This window comes from Sciurus carolinensis, chromosome 13 (genome assembly GCF_902686445.1).
Source record: "Sciurus carolinensis chromosome 13, mSciCar1.2, whole genome shotgun sequence".
NCBI lineage: Eukaryota > Metazoa > Chordata > Mammalia > Rodentia > Sciuridae > Sciurus > Sciurus carolinensis.
This window is the reverse complement of record NC_062225.1, coordinates 67,862,556-67,883,604: the sequence shown is the minus strand read 5'-3', so window position 1 is coordinate 67,883,604 and position 21,049 is coordinate 67,862,556. Positions and strand designations below refer to the sequence as shown.

At 39.5% G+C, this 21,049-nt stretch overlaps 1 protein-coding gene across 8 annotated transcripts in view; it reads left to right on the top strand.

The window, feature by feature from the left end:
- Ltbp1 (latent transforming growth factor beta binding protein 1) overlaps positions 1-20,011 on the top strand; it is a 413,663-nt gene extending 393,652 nt beyond the window's left edge. For all 8 annotated transcript variants that reach the window (XM_047522256.1, XM_047522255.1, XM_047522253.1 and 5 more), the window contains 3 exons: positions 13,846-13,968; positions 17,830-17,979; positions 19,160-20,011. In XM_047522256.1, coding sequence (XP_047378212.1) covers positions 13,846-13,968; positions 17,830-17,979; positions 19,160-19,341 — 455 coding nt within the window. In that variant the 3' untranslated portion in view covers positions 19,342-20,011. The remainder of the gene's footprint in view (positions 1-13,845; positions 13,969-17,829; positions 17,980-19,159) is intronic.
- The last annotated feature ends 1,038 nt before the right edge of the window (positions 20,012-21,049 follow it).

Genomic DNA, 21,049 nt, shown 5'->3' with positions numbered 1-21,049 from the left:
TAGAATCTGTGTTCTTGTCATTTCAGTGTTATCTGAATCCCTTTTGCTCCAAGGCCTCAAGACACATCTTAAATAAATAGTATACTTTAGAATATGAAGGTAACAGTGAAGAAATAAAAGTGGCGATTTAAAATTTTTCTCATGTTGTGTGAAAAAACCACAATGAGCACAGCAAAACCAGAGTCAATGTGTCATCAATTCGGTATCCCTAGACATGTTGGTGGGCATAATTAAGAATATGTATTCATCTAATGAATTAAAACAAGTGGGTAATTCTTGATAAATCAAGATGATGGTGATGCTTATCACTTTTAAATGAATTTTTAATATTTTTATTGCACACTTAAGAGTATAAACTTAGACTTTCTGGAAACATACCTGTGAATTACAAGATACATAAGATATCTCACAGAAATAAAAACCTTTTGATGGACAAATGAAAGAAAATTAGGTGCATGAACTTTCTTGATAGGACAGCTACTGTGTTAAGAGAGTGCCACCTGTTGGTAGTATGATGTACTGCAGTACAAGTGTCCACCTCTGAAGCACTTAGTGTTCCTGGGGATTGAACCAGGTCCTGCACTTGCTAGGCAAGCATGTGAGCTACATCCCCAGTCCTTCTGAAATGCTCTTGGTGAAAGAATTCAGGTATAGAAAGGTGATATTGGTTTTTAAGAAACTGTCCAAAGGAAACAAAACAAATGGCACAAAAGAAATAGAAAACTCTTACAAATTTTAAAGAAAAACTAATGCTGACCAAAATATACAGAGGTATGGGTCCTTTGTGTTGAAGGGAGAACAGTCTGAAGATATGTATAGACACCTCTAATTCAAAATTCTAGTACTGGGAATCCATCCTATATATGTACTTGAATGACAGGAAGGAAAGTATACTTACAGCTTAATAAGGAAAAATTGGAATCAGTTCTGTCAGTTGGGAATTGGTGGATAAGTTAGGGTGCATCTATCCAGTGGAAAAACTGTACATTTTTAAAATGAGGCATATCTATAGAACCTAAGGTAGAATGATACCTAATCCATATTTTTAAAGGCATAAAACAAATGCTTAGTAAACTATCACTTGCATTAAAAATGGAAGGGAAGAACATATTTAGCTAGGTCAAATTGATGAATGTGATCCCTTTTTACTATTTGAATTCGTTTTTGCAATGTGTGTATTTATGCAATTCAAAATTTCTTAAATACTAAGTGGCAGCTATGAGTGCTAAAATGGAGGAGGAAAAGGGTCACAAGCTCTGGGTAAGATGTTGAAGGACATGGTGACCCTAATGTGCTACTTGGAATAAAGGGCTCCCTGCACCTTGTTTGCCTCATCATGTAAATTAAGAGAAAGTTCTAACTAGGATTTGAACCCTGAGAACAGGGATTAGGTGTAGTTTGTTCATCGCTATATCACCATGTAAACATGGAATGGATAATTTTTAAAAATGAATTTTGTTTAGTACCCGTTGCTATAGATGTGCACTTAGTGGGAATCTGTTAAAGAAAGCTCTGTCAGAATTCCTAACTTCCTTCTGTTTAGGTCTATATTTTATAGGGGAATGAAAGATATTTGTAAGAATTATTCCTACTCTTTTTGCTAAGAAAATTATTACTGCATGTAAGTTATGTACATCTTGCATTTTACAAGAAGAGAGAAATGATCAGAATTGAATTCAGTTATTATAATTTACCTGCTTTTGGTTAAAAAATATATATTCTTTCATCTTATTATTTACTGAACACCTACTATATATTAGGCAAAAAAATTGGGAACACATGTATGTATCTAGTGGAATTGAAAACGAAATTGAGATTTAGGATATTTAATTCCTAAATACTATGTCACTTAAATGTGCAAATAACACCCGTCTTTAATAAATTTACCATTTGCTATGACAAAAATTTTAATATATTCTAATAGCTAATAATTCTAATAGCTATTATCCATATAGTTTTGCAAAAACTAAAAGAATTTGGAATCTGCTTTAAAACAATTGGGGTAGTGATTTACTTCATATTCATGCATGGCTCTTACACATTCTGAAGATCTAAATGTAAGAAGTTTCATAATACCCTGAGCGCTGTGAAGGAAGACAGGGATCTGACTCACAGACTGAACTTAAAAAAATGATGAGAAATAGTTGCAAAAGACCTCTCAGCAGTCACAGTTTAAAGGCTTTTCCAAGAAATATGTTTCCAAAGAATGTCACTAACTTTGGAACATTCTACATGTGAGACACAGCACATGGTCACGGCCTCTGGATCAGGCAATCCAAGAATCTTGTGCTTCTGAGCATGGATTTACCCATTGCACTGGACAAGATACTTCAGTCTCCTTTATCCAAAATTAAGACCTTTTTATGAGGTTATGATAATTAATACTGTCTTAGTATGAAAGTATTTATTCTTTTGATCAGAGATTATGATTTGAAAAACAGTAGCTTTGAATCAATTATAATGGAAAATTAAATTAGAAGGATATAGAAGTCCTCCTGAATGGAGTGGCTACTGTGGTCTGCGGAGAGAATGTATACCCTGTGTGCCCACTGGGTGTACCCTCAGCAGGCAAGTAGTCCAGCTCTTGGATGCCATATGGAATGGTCAGTAAGCAATTTATATTGTTCCTCATTTTAAAAGATTATTGATTTAGAAAGCTTCCTATTGCCCATACCAACAAAAATGAAAAAACTTTTCCTTCTATAAAGGAATTGTTGCAAAATCCAATTCAGTTGTGACTTATGCACAGACAACTCTTTGCTGTAATGTGATGATTGTTAGCTCTCCTTTGTAAAATGGCGGTATCAACACCTGCCGTGGGGGGTTGCTTGAGGGTTCATTGTGATAATGCATGGGAGAGGCTGGCGCGTAGTAAATACTTCATAGGTGTTAGTGATCATGAGCAAATCCTGTTCCCAGAAATAAGTTGCACAGTTGCTTATTTCACAGGGCTACCTGGTTATGCAGTACTAGAGGTCTTTTTGAAAGGAAACAAGAAATAAAAATGAGGCAGGATGCGAGGGGTTCAGGACTTGTGCAGACTAAAGCAACACTGCAGACTTTCCAGAAAGCTCCGTGTGTGTCCTGCAGGCTCCTGAACCAGTGTGACTGTAATGTCTGAGGGAGTCTTATGCAACCATTTACTGTTGGGTTTTGAAAGAACATTTGACACATTCAATTTATACACGTTAAAACCCAGATTTTAATAGATTAATATGCACATTTTTATCATCCCAAAGTCCACTTTCTATGAAATAGATTTTTATGTTTTCATTATTTCTCAAAGAGGAGATGTTCTTTTAGACATGACTTCTGACAATTTCACAAAGACTTTGGTCTTCACTTACAAGTTTTATGCATTTGATCTTCTCTCGAGTACTTTATATAGCTGAAAGGGCAGCCGATAATCTTAGTAAGCATTTTGTTCATAAATATTTAAGCAACTCTTAGAAATCCAGTAAATCAAACAATTGCAACAAATTGAATTACCTAATAAATTTAAATACTGTTTACCCATCTAATCAAATTATCTTAATTCTTATTCAATTCAAATCCGAATTCTAAAATCAATTGTATTTCAAAGTGAAGTCACAAAGCCTGTCGGGTTCTTGCCTACAATTCTCTTAAACACAATATCCATTATAACAAGGAAAAAATCCAATGACCTTGCTGTTAAACTTTTAACAGAAAAGTGTCAGTATTGTCAGCTTAATTTACTCCATTATTTTTGTAGCAAAATTACCACGTTAGGCCAGCTGAGGTTACCGGGTGGAGAAATTCAAAACTGACTGAGTCAGTCAAGAGAGAATTAAAAGCAGGATGTGGGACCTCCAGACTCACAGTATGAGTCTACCCAGTCATATGTGAGACACAATGTGTTCTTATCGTTCCCATGGTAACGGGACCCCAGGTTGTTTTCATGTTTTTTTTAATAATCAGCATCTTCCACTGCAGGAATTTTTGTTATGGTTTGGATCTGGAACATCTCCCAAAGGCTCCTGCGTTGAAGGCTGGGTCCCCAATGCAGTCATGTTCAGAGGTGGGGCTTTGGGGAAGTAATTGGATCAGGAGGGCCCTGACCTCATCAGGGGATTAACTCATTGAGGGATTCATATTGGATGGCATTATTGAAAGGTAGTGGGAACTGTAGGCAGTGGGACCTAGGGGGAGGAAGCAGGTCACGGGGGGGGGGGGGGGGGGGGGGGGGCTTGCCTGGAGGGTTTATCCTGCCCCTCCCCACATGCACCCCCAACCCCTGTTCCTGGGTGCTTTAAGCTGGGTGACTTTCCTCTGCCTTACCTCGGGTCCAAAGCAGTGGAGCTGACTGTGGACTGAAACACCTGAAACTGAGCCAAAATAAATCTTTCTTCCTTTAAGTTGGTCACGTCAGGTATTTTGATCAAATCAACAAAAAGCTGACAAACACAATACTCAAGGTAATAAAAGATGAGAGAAAAAGAAATAAAACCTTTTATCCAATTCCCTCAAGAATCAGATCTACTCTCTTCAAAGGAGGTGCTCATCCCAGGGAACCTCCCTTCCACACTGAAGGCTCCCAGCCGGACAGGGATTAGGTGGCTCATCAGGGGTTACTACACTAGGAAAAAGATACTGGACTTGTGAAAGGGGCGAGGCAAACAGGGACAGACAACAGAGAAGGCAGGTGCAAAACTGAAAAGTACAAGAAATAAAGCTAAAAATGTGGATTTTTTTTTTTTAAATTTGTGTTTTGGCAGGGGCATTAGAGGAAAAGAAAGCAATGGACTAGGAAAGAAGTCTTGTTCTGATTGTGAGCATATTGTAGTCATTGATTGAAGGCATATTAGGAGAAAAATAAACACGGTTTGCCTCAGAGTAAGGAGAGTCCAAAAAACCCTGGTAAAGAGAAAATGTACTCCTTCACTTCTTGCTAAACTGTTGTCTGGACAAATGTCATGGAGCGAGATGCAGGTCCCAAACCCAGGTTCCATGGAGTACAGTGAGGGAGGACCTCACTGAGCAGTGCACTGTGGGTATTGCTGGACGGCAGGCTACAGCATGAATTCCATGTTGAAAAGTGGTTGAAACCATTGCCCCAGCGTCCTCAACAACAGTCACAGAGCAAGCCAATGTGAGGGGAGTTTGAGGAACACATTGTACTTGGTGACATGAGCACTTCTGAAATTTGTACAGCTTGGACTTGAAGTGTCCCTTTGATTCATATTTATTTTCCAAGAGCCATGCTACAATGGAAGTGCTGGGAAAGTATTTGGCCACACTATGATATAAAATATTCTGATTAGAAAATAAATTTCAGTGTGATTACGGTCTCACTGGCAGCATATTAGAATCTAATTTTGAGCCAAAGTAGAGAAATTAATGTATGCATGTAAAATAGTGTGATCACAAAAACCACTTTTAATTAATAAGCAATCTGATTTATCTCAAAAGTAACAGTAGTTTCAACTTTCTCCTTTGAAATCAGGGATTATGAATAGGTGGTTGGTTTTTTAGACATGCCCTTTCCTTATCATCTTGTACTAAATGATTTGTTCTTTAGTGAATTTTATTTTCGCATGTTTTAAATGCAATTTGTTGGGGTTTTCTCCTCTTTGATACTAGGGATAGTTGAAACATACCGTATGATGAACTGTGATGGTTGGAATAGGAGAGAATATCTCTGCACATGCTTGTTTATTAAAGTCTGTTCCCTGTTTGAGGTTTCGAATTCAAATAATGTGTATTGATTTTGACTTCTTTTTGACCTTTGTAAGACAACTATGGCCAGAGCAAAGCTGTTGGCTACTGGCTTTTAAATGCTGACCTCAGGGCAAACCTGGTAGAATTGGGGTGAGGGAAAGTTTACTCTCCCTTTGGATGGATTATGTCCTGGACAATTGAGAGAAAAACATGTACAAAGTGCTTAGAAAGCAACCAGGTCCTTGAATTTGCACAGATTTTCAGGGAGCAGAGGCTAGGAAGGTAATCATTAGCATCAGTAGCCAATTAAGAAGCAAATTACCAAAAGATTAGCTCTTTGGGAGGATTCTTGACAAGAAGTCTTCTTTTGTACTTCTTTCTGAGCTTCAAATCTCAGTGATAGGCAGAGCTATTGTGCACATTTGTGCTGGTTGCACACTGCTCAACCCTACAAGATACCATTCATGGTAACCTCTGAGCCCCTACCTAGAATAGACAAAGAAATCACTGCCTGAAGTAGGAGCTATTAGAACTGTACTTGTAAACAGATCCAGAGGGGAAGAGGAGAGTCATCTCAGGTTAAGGTAAGTAGCAATGTATTAAAAAAAAAATCATAAAAGAAAATCAGAGATCTTAAAATAGTTCTAGTTTTCTGCTTAGCAGCAATATCTTATTTCTTATAAATGAATGAAAAACATGTTCATGAATAATCATATGAACTGTTTAGGTTATTTTAATATTACCTAAAACTTCCTATTCCAGTAATGGTTATAGATGCAAAGAAATATCTTTATTCTTTCAAAACTTTGAAATCTATATTTAATATTAATTGGGAGAATTTTGAACAAATAGTTTTCTCTGCTATGAAACTTTGAAAAATAAGCAGTGTTCAAAACATAATTTTATTTATCCTCATATTTTAATAATTTATTAGTTTTAGTTAAAGAATGCTGGAAATTTACTGTGCCTTGACCTTTGGAATGCCTTAAGTATCTCTCAACTCAGTTTCCTTGGAGCAGAGGGGGAGCCATGAGGTTAGCCTGTCCCTGTGTACTCCAAAAACTTCCAAATGGGCAGCACTTGGAGGTAACAGTGCCATCTAGTGGTGATTATCTCATATTGCAGCCACAAGTTTCAAGGACAAATTACCTTCCCAGGGTTTTCTCAGCCTAATGGGAAGAGTGTTTTCTGTTTAGAATCATAGAATGTGCAAGTTTAGAAGGCCCCTCCGGATCTTCTAGTCTTGTTTCCTCATTTAAAGACAGGTTAGATGAATTTCAGGCTTAATATATAAAAAACACCTTTTCCCCTGTATTTTTTGTTTTTCTAGATTTATTTACTTATTTAATGGAGGAAAAACCCATAACCTAAAGCATCCTAAAGTGAACCATTCCATGGCATTGTTTTGTTTTAAGCACATGCCCAGTTTCTGTTTTTAAGTAATTCTTAAGAAAAAATGAAATAGACTCCTAATGGATAATACTTATTGTTGACTTCTTAGATTGTTACTAAGAACGGGAAAGGAGCAAAATGGTTTACCTGTCCTGACAGTTGATGAAAGAGGAAGTAGGTCAGTTTAGAAAACAGACACTTTGAACTTTCCTTGTTTCTTTCTGTTTGTTATATTGTTCAGTCTTATCTTTATCAAATATTAGTGGTAGCTGCATTCCTAATTTCCTTGGAGAGTGCCTGAACATGAGACTTAAGGACACATGTCCAGGGCCCTAGATACTGAGAAATGGAGAAAACCTCCCATGTGGTCTTTAATAAGAATGTTATCAACCATTATTTTAAGGTTTTCCTTGTGGCATAGTTTAATACTATTACAAGAATATAAGTTTTTAAATCCAGGTTTTAGAACACAAAAGGAGCCTCCTTTTCAGGATTTGTGCCCGATAAATCTCCGTGTTAGCCTGGCTCGCTACACAGCCATCTTTTGGACGAAGCAGGGATAGGTGGGACTCAGAGGGTAACATTAGGCAGAGGCTGTGGGTGAGCAGGACTTGGTTGGTGCATGGCCATGAGTTTCCTTCGAGCATTAGCATTTCAGGAGTCCCACAGAATATAAACCCTGCCAAAAACTTTAGACTTCATTACTTCCCTGTCCTCGACAAGTACAATTTAATTGAACATTAAGCAATTTGATCTCTTTCACCTAATAAATCGAGCAAATTCAATAAACATAAATCCTGCTAATGATAGAGCTGACCCTGGTGGAGCTGAGCTCATCAGCATTCATGGTTATGACTCTCCCTGGAATTTTACTCACAAATGCTTATTGCTGAGTAAAGTACTTACCTGATGTTTAGGGTCTGGGGAGCGCATTTAATAATTTTCCTAGGGTGTCGGCAGCGCAGCTGTGGAATAGGAAGAACATGGTTTGGCAGAGAGACCACCTGAGGTTCAAATTCTCCACCTGACCTTGGGTAAGCGATGTTATAAACCTTGGTTTTCTTATGGGAAACAAAAGGAGCTAATTACAGTTATTTCTTGGGTTGTTCTGAGATGTAAATGAAACCATATACAGAAGTGCACTGTGCCCAGCACAGAGGAGCTTAACAGTGCATGTTAGCTAGCTTTCCTTGGTTCAGTTGTTCAGGGACTTGCAGGAGCCTGTGTTGCCTGGTACTTCAGTTTCCCTGATGCTTTCTTAAATGTTTTACACACACACACACACACACACACGTATGTTATATAACATGTTATATGTTATACACACACATATGTTATATAACATGTTATATGTTACACACACGTATGTTATATAGCATGTTATATGTTACACACACACACACACACACACACAGATTCTCTCTTCTTACCTTTTCTTCTCTTCTTCTTCCTCTGGCACTCACCTCTGAGGTGAGGTTCCCCCAGCTCTTCCAGGCTGACTTCAATCATTACTTCTGTGGTCCAGACCAGCTGCTACCAGGGCCTTAATCTGTCCCCTCTCCCAAACCCTATCCTGTTCATACTCTTCTCAGCCTCTAGTTGTATGAATGAATGAATGAACCTGCCCATCAGCCCTTGACTGAAGCAGTGAGCCATCACCTTTCATAGAACTGAAGCAGATTACCATAATCCTGCCTAGGAGACAGAGGGCCTAAATAGGCTCAAAGAAACATTCAGGACAAGAAAATAGGAAGTAGAGAATCTGAGACTTGCACCCAAGTCTTTTGATCCCAGGTCTTTTCTTTTTTCAGAGTATACATTCCTTGGTTGTAACTCCACACTTTTTAACTTAGGGGAAACGGGGTCTCTTCCTATTCTTTGAGGACCATGGATAAGAGTTAATCCTCTGAAAAAAAAGCAGAGGGACACCCAGGCAGATGCCCAATTCCACAGTGTCATTGTAGTACCAGCAGACACCTCTCTGTCACCTTCCTTGACTATACCAGATGAAATATTCTGTAAGTGGTCAACTTTTTAAAATTTTGTAGTTTTTGCTAATTTCAGTTGGAGAATAGAACTTATAGATAAGGCTGGCTCATTAGGTAGTAGGGGTCTCATTCGCCCATCTCCCTTCTCCATTTCCTAATTGTGTCTGTGTTTTATAAATACCATCAATTAATAATCCATGTTTGAACCTGTGGGAAACACCCCTGGTGTAGAAATGTGAGTAAAATATGACCTGTGTTTATTAATAAATAAAAACGGGCCCTCATTTCTCCTGTATAAACAGTTCAGACCTCAGGGTACTGAATTTTTAGTTCTGGTGCGTAGAGGCTGAGATGTAGCCTCTCTTCATTTCTGAAAGCAGCTGAATTTAATCTGCCTCAGATGGAACTAAAACTTCACCTCCCGCTTTCCTCACATGCCAGAGTGGCACTGTGACATGTGACTGTCCAGACCAGCCCTGCAGATGTGTCTGTCACCAAGAATGGAGACTTCCTGCCAGGATACAGTAATGTGCTTCCCATGGCTGCTAACAGCAGGGGCCCCAGACCCACTGGCTCCAGGGGGTAGTTTAAAAATTTTTTTATTTCAATTTAAAGTAAAATCAAAGCAGCACCATCTGTCATATGAATCTGCTATGCCAGGGAAATTAGCGTGATCAGTGGCCTGGATCCTGTTCAGAGCACTTAGGGATGGTGTTCCATACCACCCCACGGTGCCCCTTTCATAGCTTTGATCGACAGCTGAGCATTTGTGCTTGGGGAGGTGGGGAATGCTATGGTGGGGGAGGGACTGTGAGGTGTGAATATTTCCCTTTCCTGTTCATTTCACATTTGTGTTTGGGGAGGTCCCAGATGGACACAGCGTATGGCTCTCAGAAATAGCCGTGCCTCACCAAGGACACCTCCCAGGACAGGCCCTGCTACAAAACTGCTCCTCTGCACCGAGTCCCTGACGGCTAAGTGATTAATTATTGCTGATGTGTATAAGTAAAGAGTGTTTTGGAGAAAGAAAAAGACTCTGAGGACAGAAAATATGTGTGCATGTCCACAGGCGGGGCTGGAGGATGCGGCAGCCAGGAGATTCCCACGATTCTCCTGGGAAGCTGTGGAAATAGTTCAGAGATCTGCCCTTCTTGGGCTCCGTACCTGCAGCCAGCCACAATTCACTGCCATATCCCCAGCTGGACTCTGGAACAATGACCCATCCCTAGGCCTATGAGGCCCAGAAAATGCTAGAAAGTCACCTATTTCAAGATTCTGAAGAAGACACCTTGCCCAAGACACATCCGAATGTTCTGTGTTATCCCAGTTGCTCCCCTGAAAGATAAATTATACTCTCACCTGTAAACCTGCTCTCCACTCAAGACCTTTCCAGTCTGTTCAAGCATATGCCAAGAATTACTGAACATCATCTATTCCCAATAATTTGAGTTCCTTCAGCTAATGTTAAAATGTGCTGCTGTTTATTCTTTATCACAGTCCAACCATGTTGTTCAATTTGCCAAGAGCAATCAACAGTTTTGTGCCTTGTTGTTGGACATGAAGTTCATAAGGACTTTTTTCTTTATTTACTGAGCTAGAGTTTTCCTTAATCTATGTAAAAACTCCAAATGATCTTGAAACAAAGTTTTAGAAAAAAAAAAAAACCTGAATTTGGGAAACTTGCTCTTAATTTACTGTACATTTCTTTGCAAATTGCCAACTTTGAGTCTTAACGTTAAAATTTGTATCAGCCACCCATTCTAATACTATCTCTGAAAAATCTCTTTGTTTCCAAATGTTTAGTGGGGACAGTGATTTCACCTACAAGAAAAAATTAAAACCTCTATTTTCTTGGTACTTCAAAATTTATGAATAGTTCAATAACATTATCTCATTTTTCATGTCACTAACACAGAGGTAGACAAGTAAGAATTGTTATCCCTGTGTGACAGATGTGGAAACTGAGGCTTGCCCAGAATTGCTAAGCTGGAAAGTAAGTACTGCAATCAGGACTCGAGCCCTAGCTCCTGCCTGCAAAGCCCACATTCTTTCCATTACCCCCCACTCACTTCACCCTTGACCCTGGCCAAGAATCAGAGCAGATGTGCGCCAAAAAGAGGCAGCATGGATGGATTAGCATAGACCCATCCTGCTCTCAGAAAAATAATTCAAACTCCATGTCCTAGTGATGATGGGATGCAGCACATCTTCGAACAGAAGAGAGAGTGTATGTAATGCAGAAATGATGTTTTGGTAACTGACCAAAACTGTCTTGAAGTTTGGCCACTTCATGTATTTGAGAAAGTGAAGCTGTGAAGGTCAATAATTTCTAGAATTTTAAGAATAAAGATGCATGGTGCTGGGGTGGGGGGGGTGCGGAGGGGAGGAGAAAGAAAGTACAATGAGTCCCAGAGGTACTACCCCACTCTTTCTCTCTGCTACCCCCTCAATAGCCTGAGTCAAGTCAGAAGCCTTCTTTAGGAACCACTGGGTAGTTTCCAGACTCAACTTAGTTTCCTTTCTTGATGCCTTTGGGTAAGTGCTTTAAAACTAATCCAAAATACCTTTTCCCTTCATGTAACTCCTGTTCATCTCCACAGTTGAAATTGGGAGCAACCTTCCCAGGAAGCTATTCCTGAACATTGCACAGGAATAGGAGCCTACTCCTCCTCCTCACTTTTATAGTGGGTCCCTTTCTTTGTCATTGCTAGATGGCGAGAGCTTGGAACATGGAGATTTTGTTTATTTGGTGGAGGAGGCACAGGACCGACAACTAGGCAGCCCTGGCCAGGCCCTTGCTGTGACGGTCATCATCCCTGAGACCTCAAGTCTCAAGTCTCAAGTCTCAGACCTCAAGTCGTCAGGCTTCCCTGACGACTGACAGATATCCTGGAGGAGGATCCTTAGCCATCTCTGGATTTAGTTTTACAAACTAAGTACATGAATTAATTCATTTTTAAAATCCACTCTTGATCAGACTGTGGCTTGGATATAATATATTGAACAAGTCTTCCTTTCAAATGTACAACAAATAAATGTATATAAAAAGCCATCAGAGAAGATGACCTCAGCTCTTGAGACTTGTAAACATTTGCGTCATCTCCCTCTGGAAGGGAAAGTTCCCAAAAGAATTCCAAACTTTAAGCAGAACTGACCACCATTTGTACTCTCTGTTTGAGTTATAAAAATATATTTTTTGAGACAAAGATCTTCTTATAGGTTCAGTCATCTTCTTAATAAAATGAACATTTCTTACTGAATGGGTTCATGCAAAAGAGCTGGGAATGTCTGGGGTCTGGATGTTGTTCCTGTGATTTTTCTACATAAGGAAAACTTTAGGCAGGGGCAACCACTATCCAGGAGTTTAAGGTCTTTTCTGGCCTTACCCTTCCTTTGTGCAATTCTGAGAAGGGAATGTGTGTGTGCGCATGTGTGAATACAAAGACACACACCTTTGACTCCTCACCCTCATTCCTCAGGTAATTTAAGCACAGGGATAAAGAAAGCCTTCAGAGCTCACACTGGTGCTTTATGAAGTGTTGGTCTTAGTTTGGGACGTTACAAAAGAAAAAGAGGAAAACTCCCGGCAGGTGTGCCCCAAGATTGTCTTTCCTGGGGTCTGCTGCCCTGCCTGCCCCTCACAGTCCCGGCAGAGCCATTGACCTGAGGAGCCCCAGAACTTTGACCTACTGCTTGATATATCCTTGGTCAGTGTATTTCCTTCAAAATACACATTCAGCACAGGAAGCTCACCTTTCCTCAGCTGCCCTCTAGACTTTCTGAACAACTGCTCTTAACTGTAGGGAAGAACCTGAGACCATGACATGATTTAAAGCTAGAAACTCCAGGTAAGCTGCCACATGCTGGGTGGGTTCTGTGAAGAGGACTAACAGGGAACTTAGGACTCTGACAGCTGGGGGGGGCCATGGAGTGGGACTATGGCCTTAGGAAGCGGTAGCTGCAGGTGAACCTAGCTGGGGTGCAGAGAAGCTAAGCACAGTTCCAGAGGAACTGAGATCGTTGCAGGAGAGACAGAATGTTCCCAGTGAGCAATCCAGAGCTTCGTTTCTGACTTTAGAATTGGCACTGCACCATACCAGCTATGAGTTCACCTCTCTGTGCCTTTATTTCCACATTGGTAAAATGCAGGAGGATAGAACCTCTTCCTAGGGGGTATTTTAGTGGACTTGTGTGTTAAATGCTTAGAATAATACCCGACACCCAGCAAGCACTACACAGTTGTTAACTGCTACTACGCTTATCCTCATTAATGTGGTCACGGCTGTAATGCTGTTCATAGGCTCTGCAGAGCTATAGAGTGCTGTAATAAAGTTATAATAGTGGCTACTCCATTCAAGCATCCCGACTTGGACTGTGTTGTGTTTGGACATAAGTGATACATCCTTCCTATTTCTGGTGAGTGAAGAAGTAACTGTCTTTAAGAATGACCCCTTATCTCTTAAAGATGTTTTCATTTTGATGATAACGTCTGATAGGTTTGGATAAAGTCATTCTTCCAACAGGCCTAAAGCACTGTCTCTGATGGCTCATTTTTTCACTTCCTTACCATTCTGGGGTGTGTTCTACCAGTTGTTCAGCAACTACTAATTATGCTCCACTGCATTCATATAGAGATGCTGTAGCAGTGTATACAGGCATTCCAGGTGCAGCAGAGCGTGAGAGGTGGAGGCGCTGCAGACCCTGCTGCTCTGAGCATGAGGGGTGTGTCCAGGTGTGATCCAGCACCAACAGGGACTCACGCAACCGCCTGTCCTTTTCCTCCTAGATGACTACGCCCAGCTGTGCAACATCCCTGTGATGGGCCGCCGACGGCCGTATGGACGGGATGCCTTGGTCGACTTTAGTGAACAGTACGCTCCAGAAGCCGATCCCTACTTCATCCAGGACCGTAAGCAAAACTCTTCAGTTACTCCAAAACTAAATTGTGACTAAAGATTACTCAGTGGTTCTCAAAATGTGATCCTTGGGAACTTGTTTGGAATGGAGATTTACTGGGCCCAGGAGGCTGGTAATCCTGAGCCCCCTGAGTGACCCGTCCCCACACTTGAGGCTGAGAACCGTGGAGTTCATGATTAGTCTTGCTAGGGGGCACTTCTGTGTTCACCTTCCTTTTGGTAACAAAAATGATCTTATTGTTAAAACTGTTACAGCAAAATCAATTCTTTTCATGGTAAGAGGTAGCTTTGTTCCAGGGTTTCCTTGACAGCCTGGTTGTATTATAGCCTTTGTTTTATACAAGGAAATGACAAATGTTAACTGAACCAAGTTGATCTTTACAAGTGTTTGAGTGGGAGGTCAAAAAAAGAAAAACAGCTCTCTTGGTCCGAAATGAATTTTGAGAATACACTTGTGAGGGGATTTATTAAGTAAGAAATGATGCGTGCCAGCTTTTTCTGGATTCATGAGCTGAGCTCTGCTGGGGGAGGTGCAAGTGTGTATGTGCCAATCGCGTTCCCCTCTGGGAAGGAAATGTCCTGGAGTGCTGCCCGGGGCCCTGGCTGATGAGCCTCACCCACAGGCTTGATGTTTCTGTGGGGAACATCAGAGCTTTCAAGTAGAGAATAAGGTCTTCAAGTCTGAAAAATGAGCAGTTCACAATGGAACACTGATAGATAATAAGTTTGTCTCACTACAAAAACAGCAATGGGGAGGTGGGATGCTAATTCAGGGAGCCCGTCCTCATCTTATGGGGGTGGGCTCCCAGGTGTAGCTTTGCCACATTCTCAGGCAGGGAGTCCCTGTGGACTTTGGAACTAGGACTTTAGGGACGCTGCTGAATCACAAAATACAGTGAAGCCTTTCTTCTTCTGGGCCCTGTTGCTGGTACAGAAAACCAATCAGCTGGGACTGGCCCGTGAGTAGCTCCAGGAGCTGAGCATTTGGAGACTCTTTCCACTCCGAGTCAAAAGAGCTTTTTCTTTTTTCCCTTCTCCTGGTCTTTCCCCGCTTCCTCCTGCCCTTTGGTTCTTGAAGTTATAGAGGAGGGAGGTCCCCACTACCCCGCTTAGTTCCTATGTGGTCTCTTTGGCTAGATCTAAGAATCCAGTTAATACGAGTGCAGATGAACATGAGAGAAGCATAAACATTTTGTTAAATTGACATGTACCTGGGGTCTTTCCAAGAGACCAGTAAGAAGAAGTGATCACAGCATGATGATTTTTTATATGTTTTATGTATATATATAATAATATATATAATATATATATAATATATATTATATATATATAATTTTTTTTTTTAGAAAAAGAACAGTAGATTTGTGAAGGAGTAATGAGACAAAAAGGATATCTGGATAGGATAGTAAGTTCTAGGGATGCTACTAAGGATTGTCTGGGAGGGTATAGAGGCTAGTGGAAGACAACAGTTATTTCAGAATTTGTTCATCCAGGTTCTCTTCAGCCCCAGTCACCAATTTGGCTTATTCTGAGATGGCACAGCCTACACTCTTTCAAAGGACGCTGTGTATTGATCACCCAGCAGGATTGAGAATGCTTTAGAAGGACCATGGAAATAGTATTCCACTAATCCAGCTAGGTCGATTAGCACACACCTGTGTAACTCCCAGCCAGGTCCAGAACAGTGCCAGTATCAGGAAGGCCCTGGTGCCCTTTCCCACCACTACTGAGGGTAACCACCATCCTGCCTTTAAATGCCATGCGTTAGCAACATATGACCCTGCACCGCCTCTGAAATGGCACTGAAGGCACTCAACTGGGAGACCGTGCACCTGTAGTTTATACACGTCACTATTTGAGGTCAGTAAACATTTACAATTTTTTTAAAAAAGAAATAAAGTTGAAAGAAAGCCCAGTTTGCTCCATAAATCCAGAAATAGCAGGTTCAGTCCATTTGCAACTCTGACCTAAACCATGGCGTGTATGTGCGTAGCCTCCTTCACATTATATATCTGATTCCAGGAATTCCAGGAATTTTAAAAATGTTCTGGTTTACGTACCTTCTTTCTAAAACTGACATTGTACTAAAGCTCTTTTTTTAAAAAAAATTCACTACAAATGATAATAAACATTTTGGTGTCATATCAAGTTCCTATTTAGCAATATAGGAAGTTGACATGTAGTTCCAGCTTAGACTCTGTAATGACCTTTAAATGTCTTACAAATTGCAAAGAAGAAATCTCTCCCCAGCCAGTTTTCTAATCAGTAGCAAGGGCTTTCAGGCCCTACTGCAGACAGGAGCATATTGAATAGATAGTAACAGAGAGAGGAAGCTGTGGGAGGTTCCTTATCACCTTTGTGGCCACCATCTCTGTTACCTTTAGCTGCAACTGTTTTCTACAATGAATTTATTAGAGCAGAGATAACCATATTTTTAAAATAAAGCCATATAGTCACATTTTTAGAATGCACAGTGCATATGGTGGTCTCTGTGGTACTTACTCAACTCTGCTCTAAGATCACAAAAGCAGCCATAGGCAGCTATGTCAGCAAATGGGCGTGTCAGTGTTTAAAAAAATAGGTATTTGGACACTAGTTTGCTTACCTGTTTTAGGATCCTACAGAAGTATTTTGGGGAATTTCCTTGATGTATATGGGAGTTTCAATTTTTACTTCATGTTTTAATTTCTGTAAGAAAAAATAATTTTACTAACTATAAAGTAAATTTTTTGTGTGTGTTACATGGAATTTTGAAGTATTTTCATACTTGGAGAATTTTGAGACTTTTCTTAAGTCAGAATTTCTCAGACTGGATTTAGGTATCTGCTATGGTATTCTTGATAGCCTTTAATATTTCTTTTCCCTTTAAATTTTTGGAAAGGGCCCATCATGCATGTGTTACTTTGTTTTTAAAAGCACCAACTTAGACCTTATGGCCCTCCTTCCATGCCAATATTTTGCTGCCCCCTACAGTTCCATTGGAGAATTACTTCAAAGGCCTAATCATTCTGGCTGTATTTCTATTTTTTCTGAAGGAAAATTTGTGGTGGGGAGCAGAGACACATAGTAGTGTTCTTGAGTCATTGTGAATTTATATTTACAACTTTCCTTTCTAGAAAGAGGGCTAAATACTTTCAATGCCTAGTTAAATTGTTTTTATATTACTACAACTCTAGATGTCCTCAAACTGATTCAGAGTTAGTTTCTAAACAATAAAAAGAGCCAAACAAGAGTTTCTTTGTTTCCTTTTTAAAAGCCTTTTGGTTTTCTAAACACAAGTATGATGTACTTTCCCATTTATCAGGATGTTTTGAATCCTTTTTACTGCCTTCAGCCTTTGATCCCTTATATAAGGTCCACTCCAAAGCCAGAGCAAACAGACTTCACAGGGCAAGACCAGTCTGGCTTTTCTATGGTCTTGCAAACCCCAATTGAAAAAGCACACCCTCACACTCTGATGGAACTTCTTAGCAAATGCCTGCTGAGCTCCGATTGTGAATTCCATTGATTCCGTCCTAAAAGATTGTCTGACATTTGCCATACTGACAACTCAGGAATTTTAAATGAAAACTTTTCATAATTAAAAGCAAAACCATACTTGTTTTCTCATTTTATGTGATTTTAATATAAAACTTCAAAATTCAAGATGTGGGACTAATCTGTGCAACATATACAAAATTTTAAATATTTATATGCTTAGTATTTGGCAGAGCTATATTTAGCATTGACTTAAATTCTAATACTAGCTTTAAGGTATCCTAAATATACAATGAACCTTAACCCTAATATAATATAGTTAAATAGTATAGGAGGCCTGAAAATTTCTAACCTGGCTCCTGTTGTTTCCTTTCTAGGTTTTTTAAATAGCTTCGAGGAATTACAGGCTGAGGAATGTGGCATCCTCAATGGATGTGAAAACGGCCGCTGTGTGAGGGTCCAGGAAGGTTACACGTGTGATTGCTTTGATGGGTACCACCTGGATATGGCCAAGATGACCTGTGTTGGTAAGAATGAGTGGATGAACCCCAGGCAGTTGAGTACATTGAAGATATATTTGTAGTTTCCATTTTGGAGGATGAGAAAAGTCCTGGAGATTACATTAAGTACTGTTGTACTTAATGCCACTGCACAGCACACTTAAAAATGGTTAAAATGGTCACTTTTATGTTCTGTATTTTGTACAATTAAAATAAAATTGTTACATCATTTAAGAATATATATAGTGGGGTTAAAGGTATAGCTCAGGGTTCTAGCCTAGTAGCCCTGGCTCAATCCCATGCTCTGCACATGAAAGAAAAAAAAAAAAATCCAGGTGGTAAATATGAAGGAAAAGCCAGAATATCTCAGGTACTTACTCAGACTCCTAAATTTAGCTTTTGATGTGCTGTAGGAAATGACCTTACTGAATTCTTGATACAAACAGAAAGGAGTGTAGACATTTCAAAAATATGTAGTAGCTTCCATAATCATTTTGGATGAAACTCTTCCTGAAACCATCTTTCATATTGCCTTCCTCCACTTTGAGATGAATAGGAAACATGCATTTGGCATCTTCCTTGTAACTCTAATACGTTTTAGACCCTGTTTACCTCTTTGATAAAAGACCCCTGACTTGACATTTCTGCTATTTTTCTTCTACTTTCGTCTATTTTTCTTTCTTCAAAGTCAGTTTGCACTGATTTTGCCAGCTTTGGTTTTGTGATTTTTAATTTGTGATGGGTCTGGAAAACAGGTAGCCTGGGTTCTTACAGGTGTTTTGGGCACTTGGCAGCCTAAACAAAACTTGTGTGGAAAGATATCTAAGAGTGTCATAACAGAAGGCTCTAGAGAGGCTGCCCTGAGAGCTCTCGGCTTGCTCTTTTGATTCCCCTCCATAAATCTGTCATTCCTAAAATTTAAGAAGGAATTTTGCAGTAATATGTTTCCTCCAACTTTCTTGACATTTGGTTATTAAACTGTCAAGATGACAAAATGTTCATTTTGTATTAAATATTAGTGAAAGAAATTCTAGAACTTCCCTGATAATGGACCTTAAGATTACACTTTAAACACAATAACAGAAGGGACCATACAGCATATGGGTGATGGGGAGGTGGGTCCCTGGATGCCTCCCTTGAGTAGGGTTGGGTTTCTTTATGGATCGATACTAAAGATTGTTCACCTGCATGGTTTGGCTCATTGCAGATGTAAACGAATGTGATGAGTTGAACAACAGGATGTCCCTCTGCAAGAATGCCAAGTGCATTAACACAGAAGGTTCCTACAAATGTTTGTGTCTGCCAGGCTACGTACCTTCTGACAAGCCCAACTACTGCACTCCGTTGAATACCGCCTTGAATTTAGAAAAAGACAGTGACCTGGAGTAAGAGAGAATCTACGTAATCTAAGCCCATATACTCTGCACTGTGTAAAGGAAAAGGGAGAAATGTATTATACTTGAGACATTGCACCTAACCCAGAATGTTGGAAATACGGAAACAACAGAGTTGCGCATCCTCCAAAGACAATGAGAGGATTTGGTATGAGCCTGACTGGTGTGACAGACCAAAAGGACATTTCTCTGAAAAACCAGTATATATAGTCTGTTCATATGTAAAATTCAGTGGAAAAGAGGCAGAACAGTGCTGTTATTTTAAACAGAAGTTTGTATTATGATTTTTTTTGTTTTGTTTTGTTTTTTGTTTTTTACTATTACTTAAATTTGGCATTTAAATAGTGGTGGAAATGTTTTATATAATTTTCATTTTGGGGTTGTGCAGTTCCTTGGCTACTGTTTTTCCTTTTTTTTTTTTCAGATTCTTAAGAAATCTCGACTGCAAAAGTTTGATAAAATATTGTTAAGCTGTATTATAAGTATTGTGACACAGGGTTCTGCTATTCCTGGTCTGGAGCATTTTTAAAATTAAAATTGTCTGTCCTGTGGAGCAGGCAGTGATCTTGTTTCAAATCTTTTATACGCATTTGGAGAAAAAAAAAAAAAAACTATATTTTCAGTGTGTTGTAGAATCTTCATGTCCATTCTTAGCCAAGCTGCTAGCAGGTGTCAATTGGATCCCTTTCCTACATTGAGATGGAAGAATTTATGAGCTTACATTAGTATTATAATATGTAAAGTAAGTCCAGCAAATTTTCAAAACTTGATGATCTCCAATATATTTACCATTGTATGTTTAAGCAAAATAAATCACCATTTTTGTAGAAAAAATTCTCAGAGTGATTGTCAGTGAGTGCATTTGAACAACTTGTATCCCACCAAGCTTCCCCCCAACCTTTGTTTTTTAAAAAAAGATCTTCTAATTATGTAGAATTTTTACAAGTTAATCACAAGTCAATTGTTCGATGCTGTTATAGGCTGCATTGTTTCCCCCTAAAATGTATTTGTTGAAGTTCTAATGCTCAATACTTGAGAATATGACTATATCTGGAGACAGGATCTTTAAAGAGGAAATTAAAGTTAAACGAAGTCAATGGGGTGAGCCATAATCCAATATGACTGGTATCCTTACAAAGAGTTCTTAAGACATAGACACACGCAGAGGAAAGGACATGGGAAGACACAGAGAGAAGACCACCACCTACAAATGAAGGAGAGAGACCTCAGGGGAAAGAAGAAGGAAATCACCTCTGCTAAAATCCTGATCTTGAAACTTTAGCTTCCAAAATTGTGAGAAAATAAATTTGTTAAAACCACCCAGTCTGTGGTGCTTTGTTATGACAGCTCTGGCAAACTAAGACATATATCGCAAGAGTAATGAACAATACTTTCAAAGTTCCTCTCTTTGCTTACTTAATACACATCAATAGTATTGCAGTTTTTTCCTAACTTAAACTGAAATTCAGAATCCATTTTCATTCAACTAAATCATCTATGTTTTAAAAACAAACCCTTTACAGGCATATACCATGCAGAAAATTCCCCCAATTTAAATTTCCTTTAGGGCCTAGCCTTTTCATATCTATAGTAGGCAGAATAATGGCACCTCAGAGACGTCAGAGGAACTCCTGGGATCATGTTGTAGCACAGGAGAAGTAAAGTTTCAGTTAAGGTGGCTAATCAACTGGCCTTAAAATGGG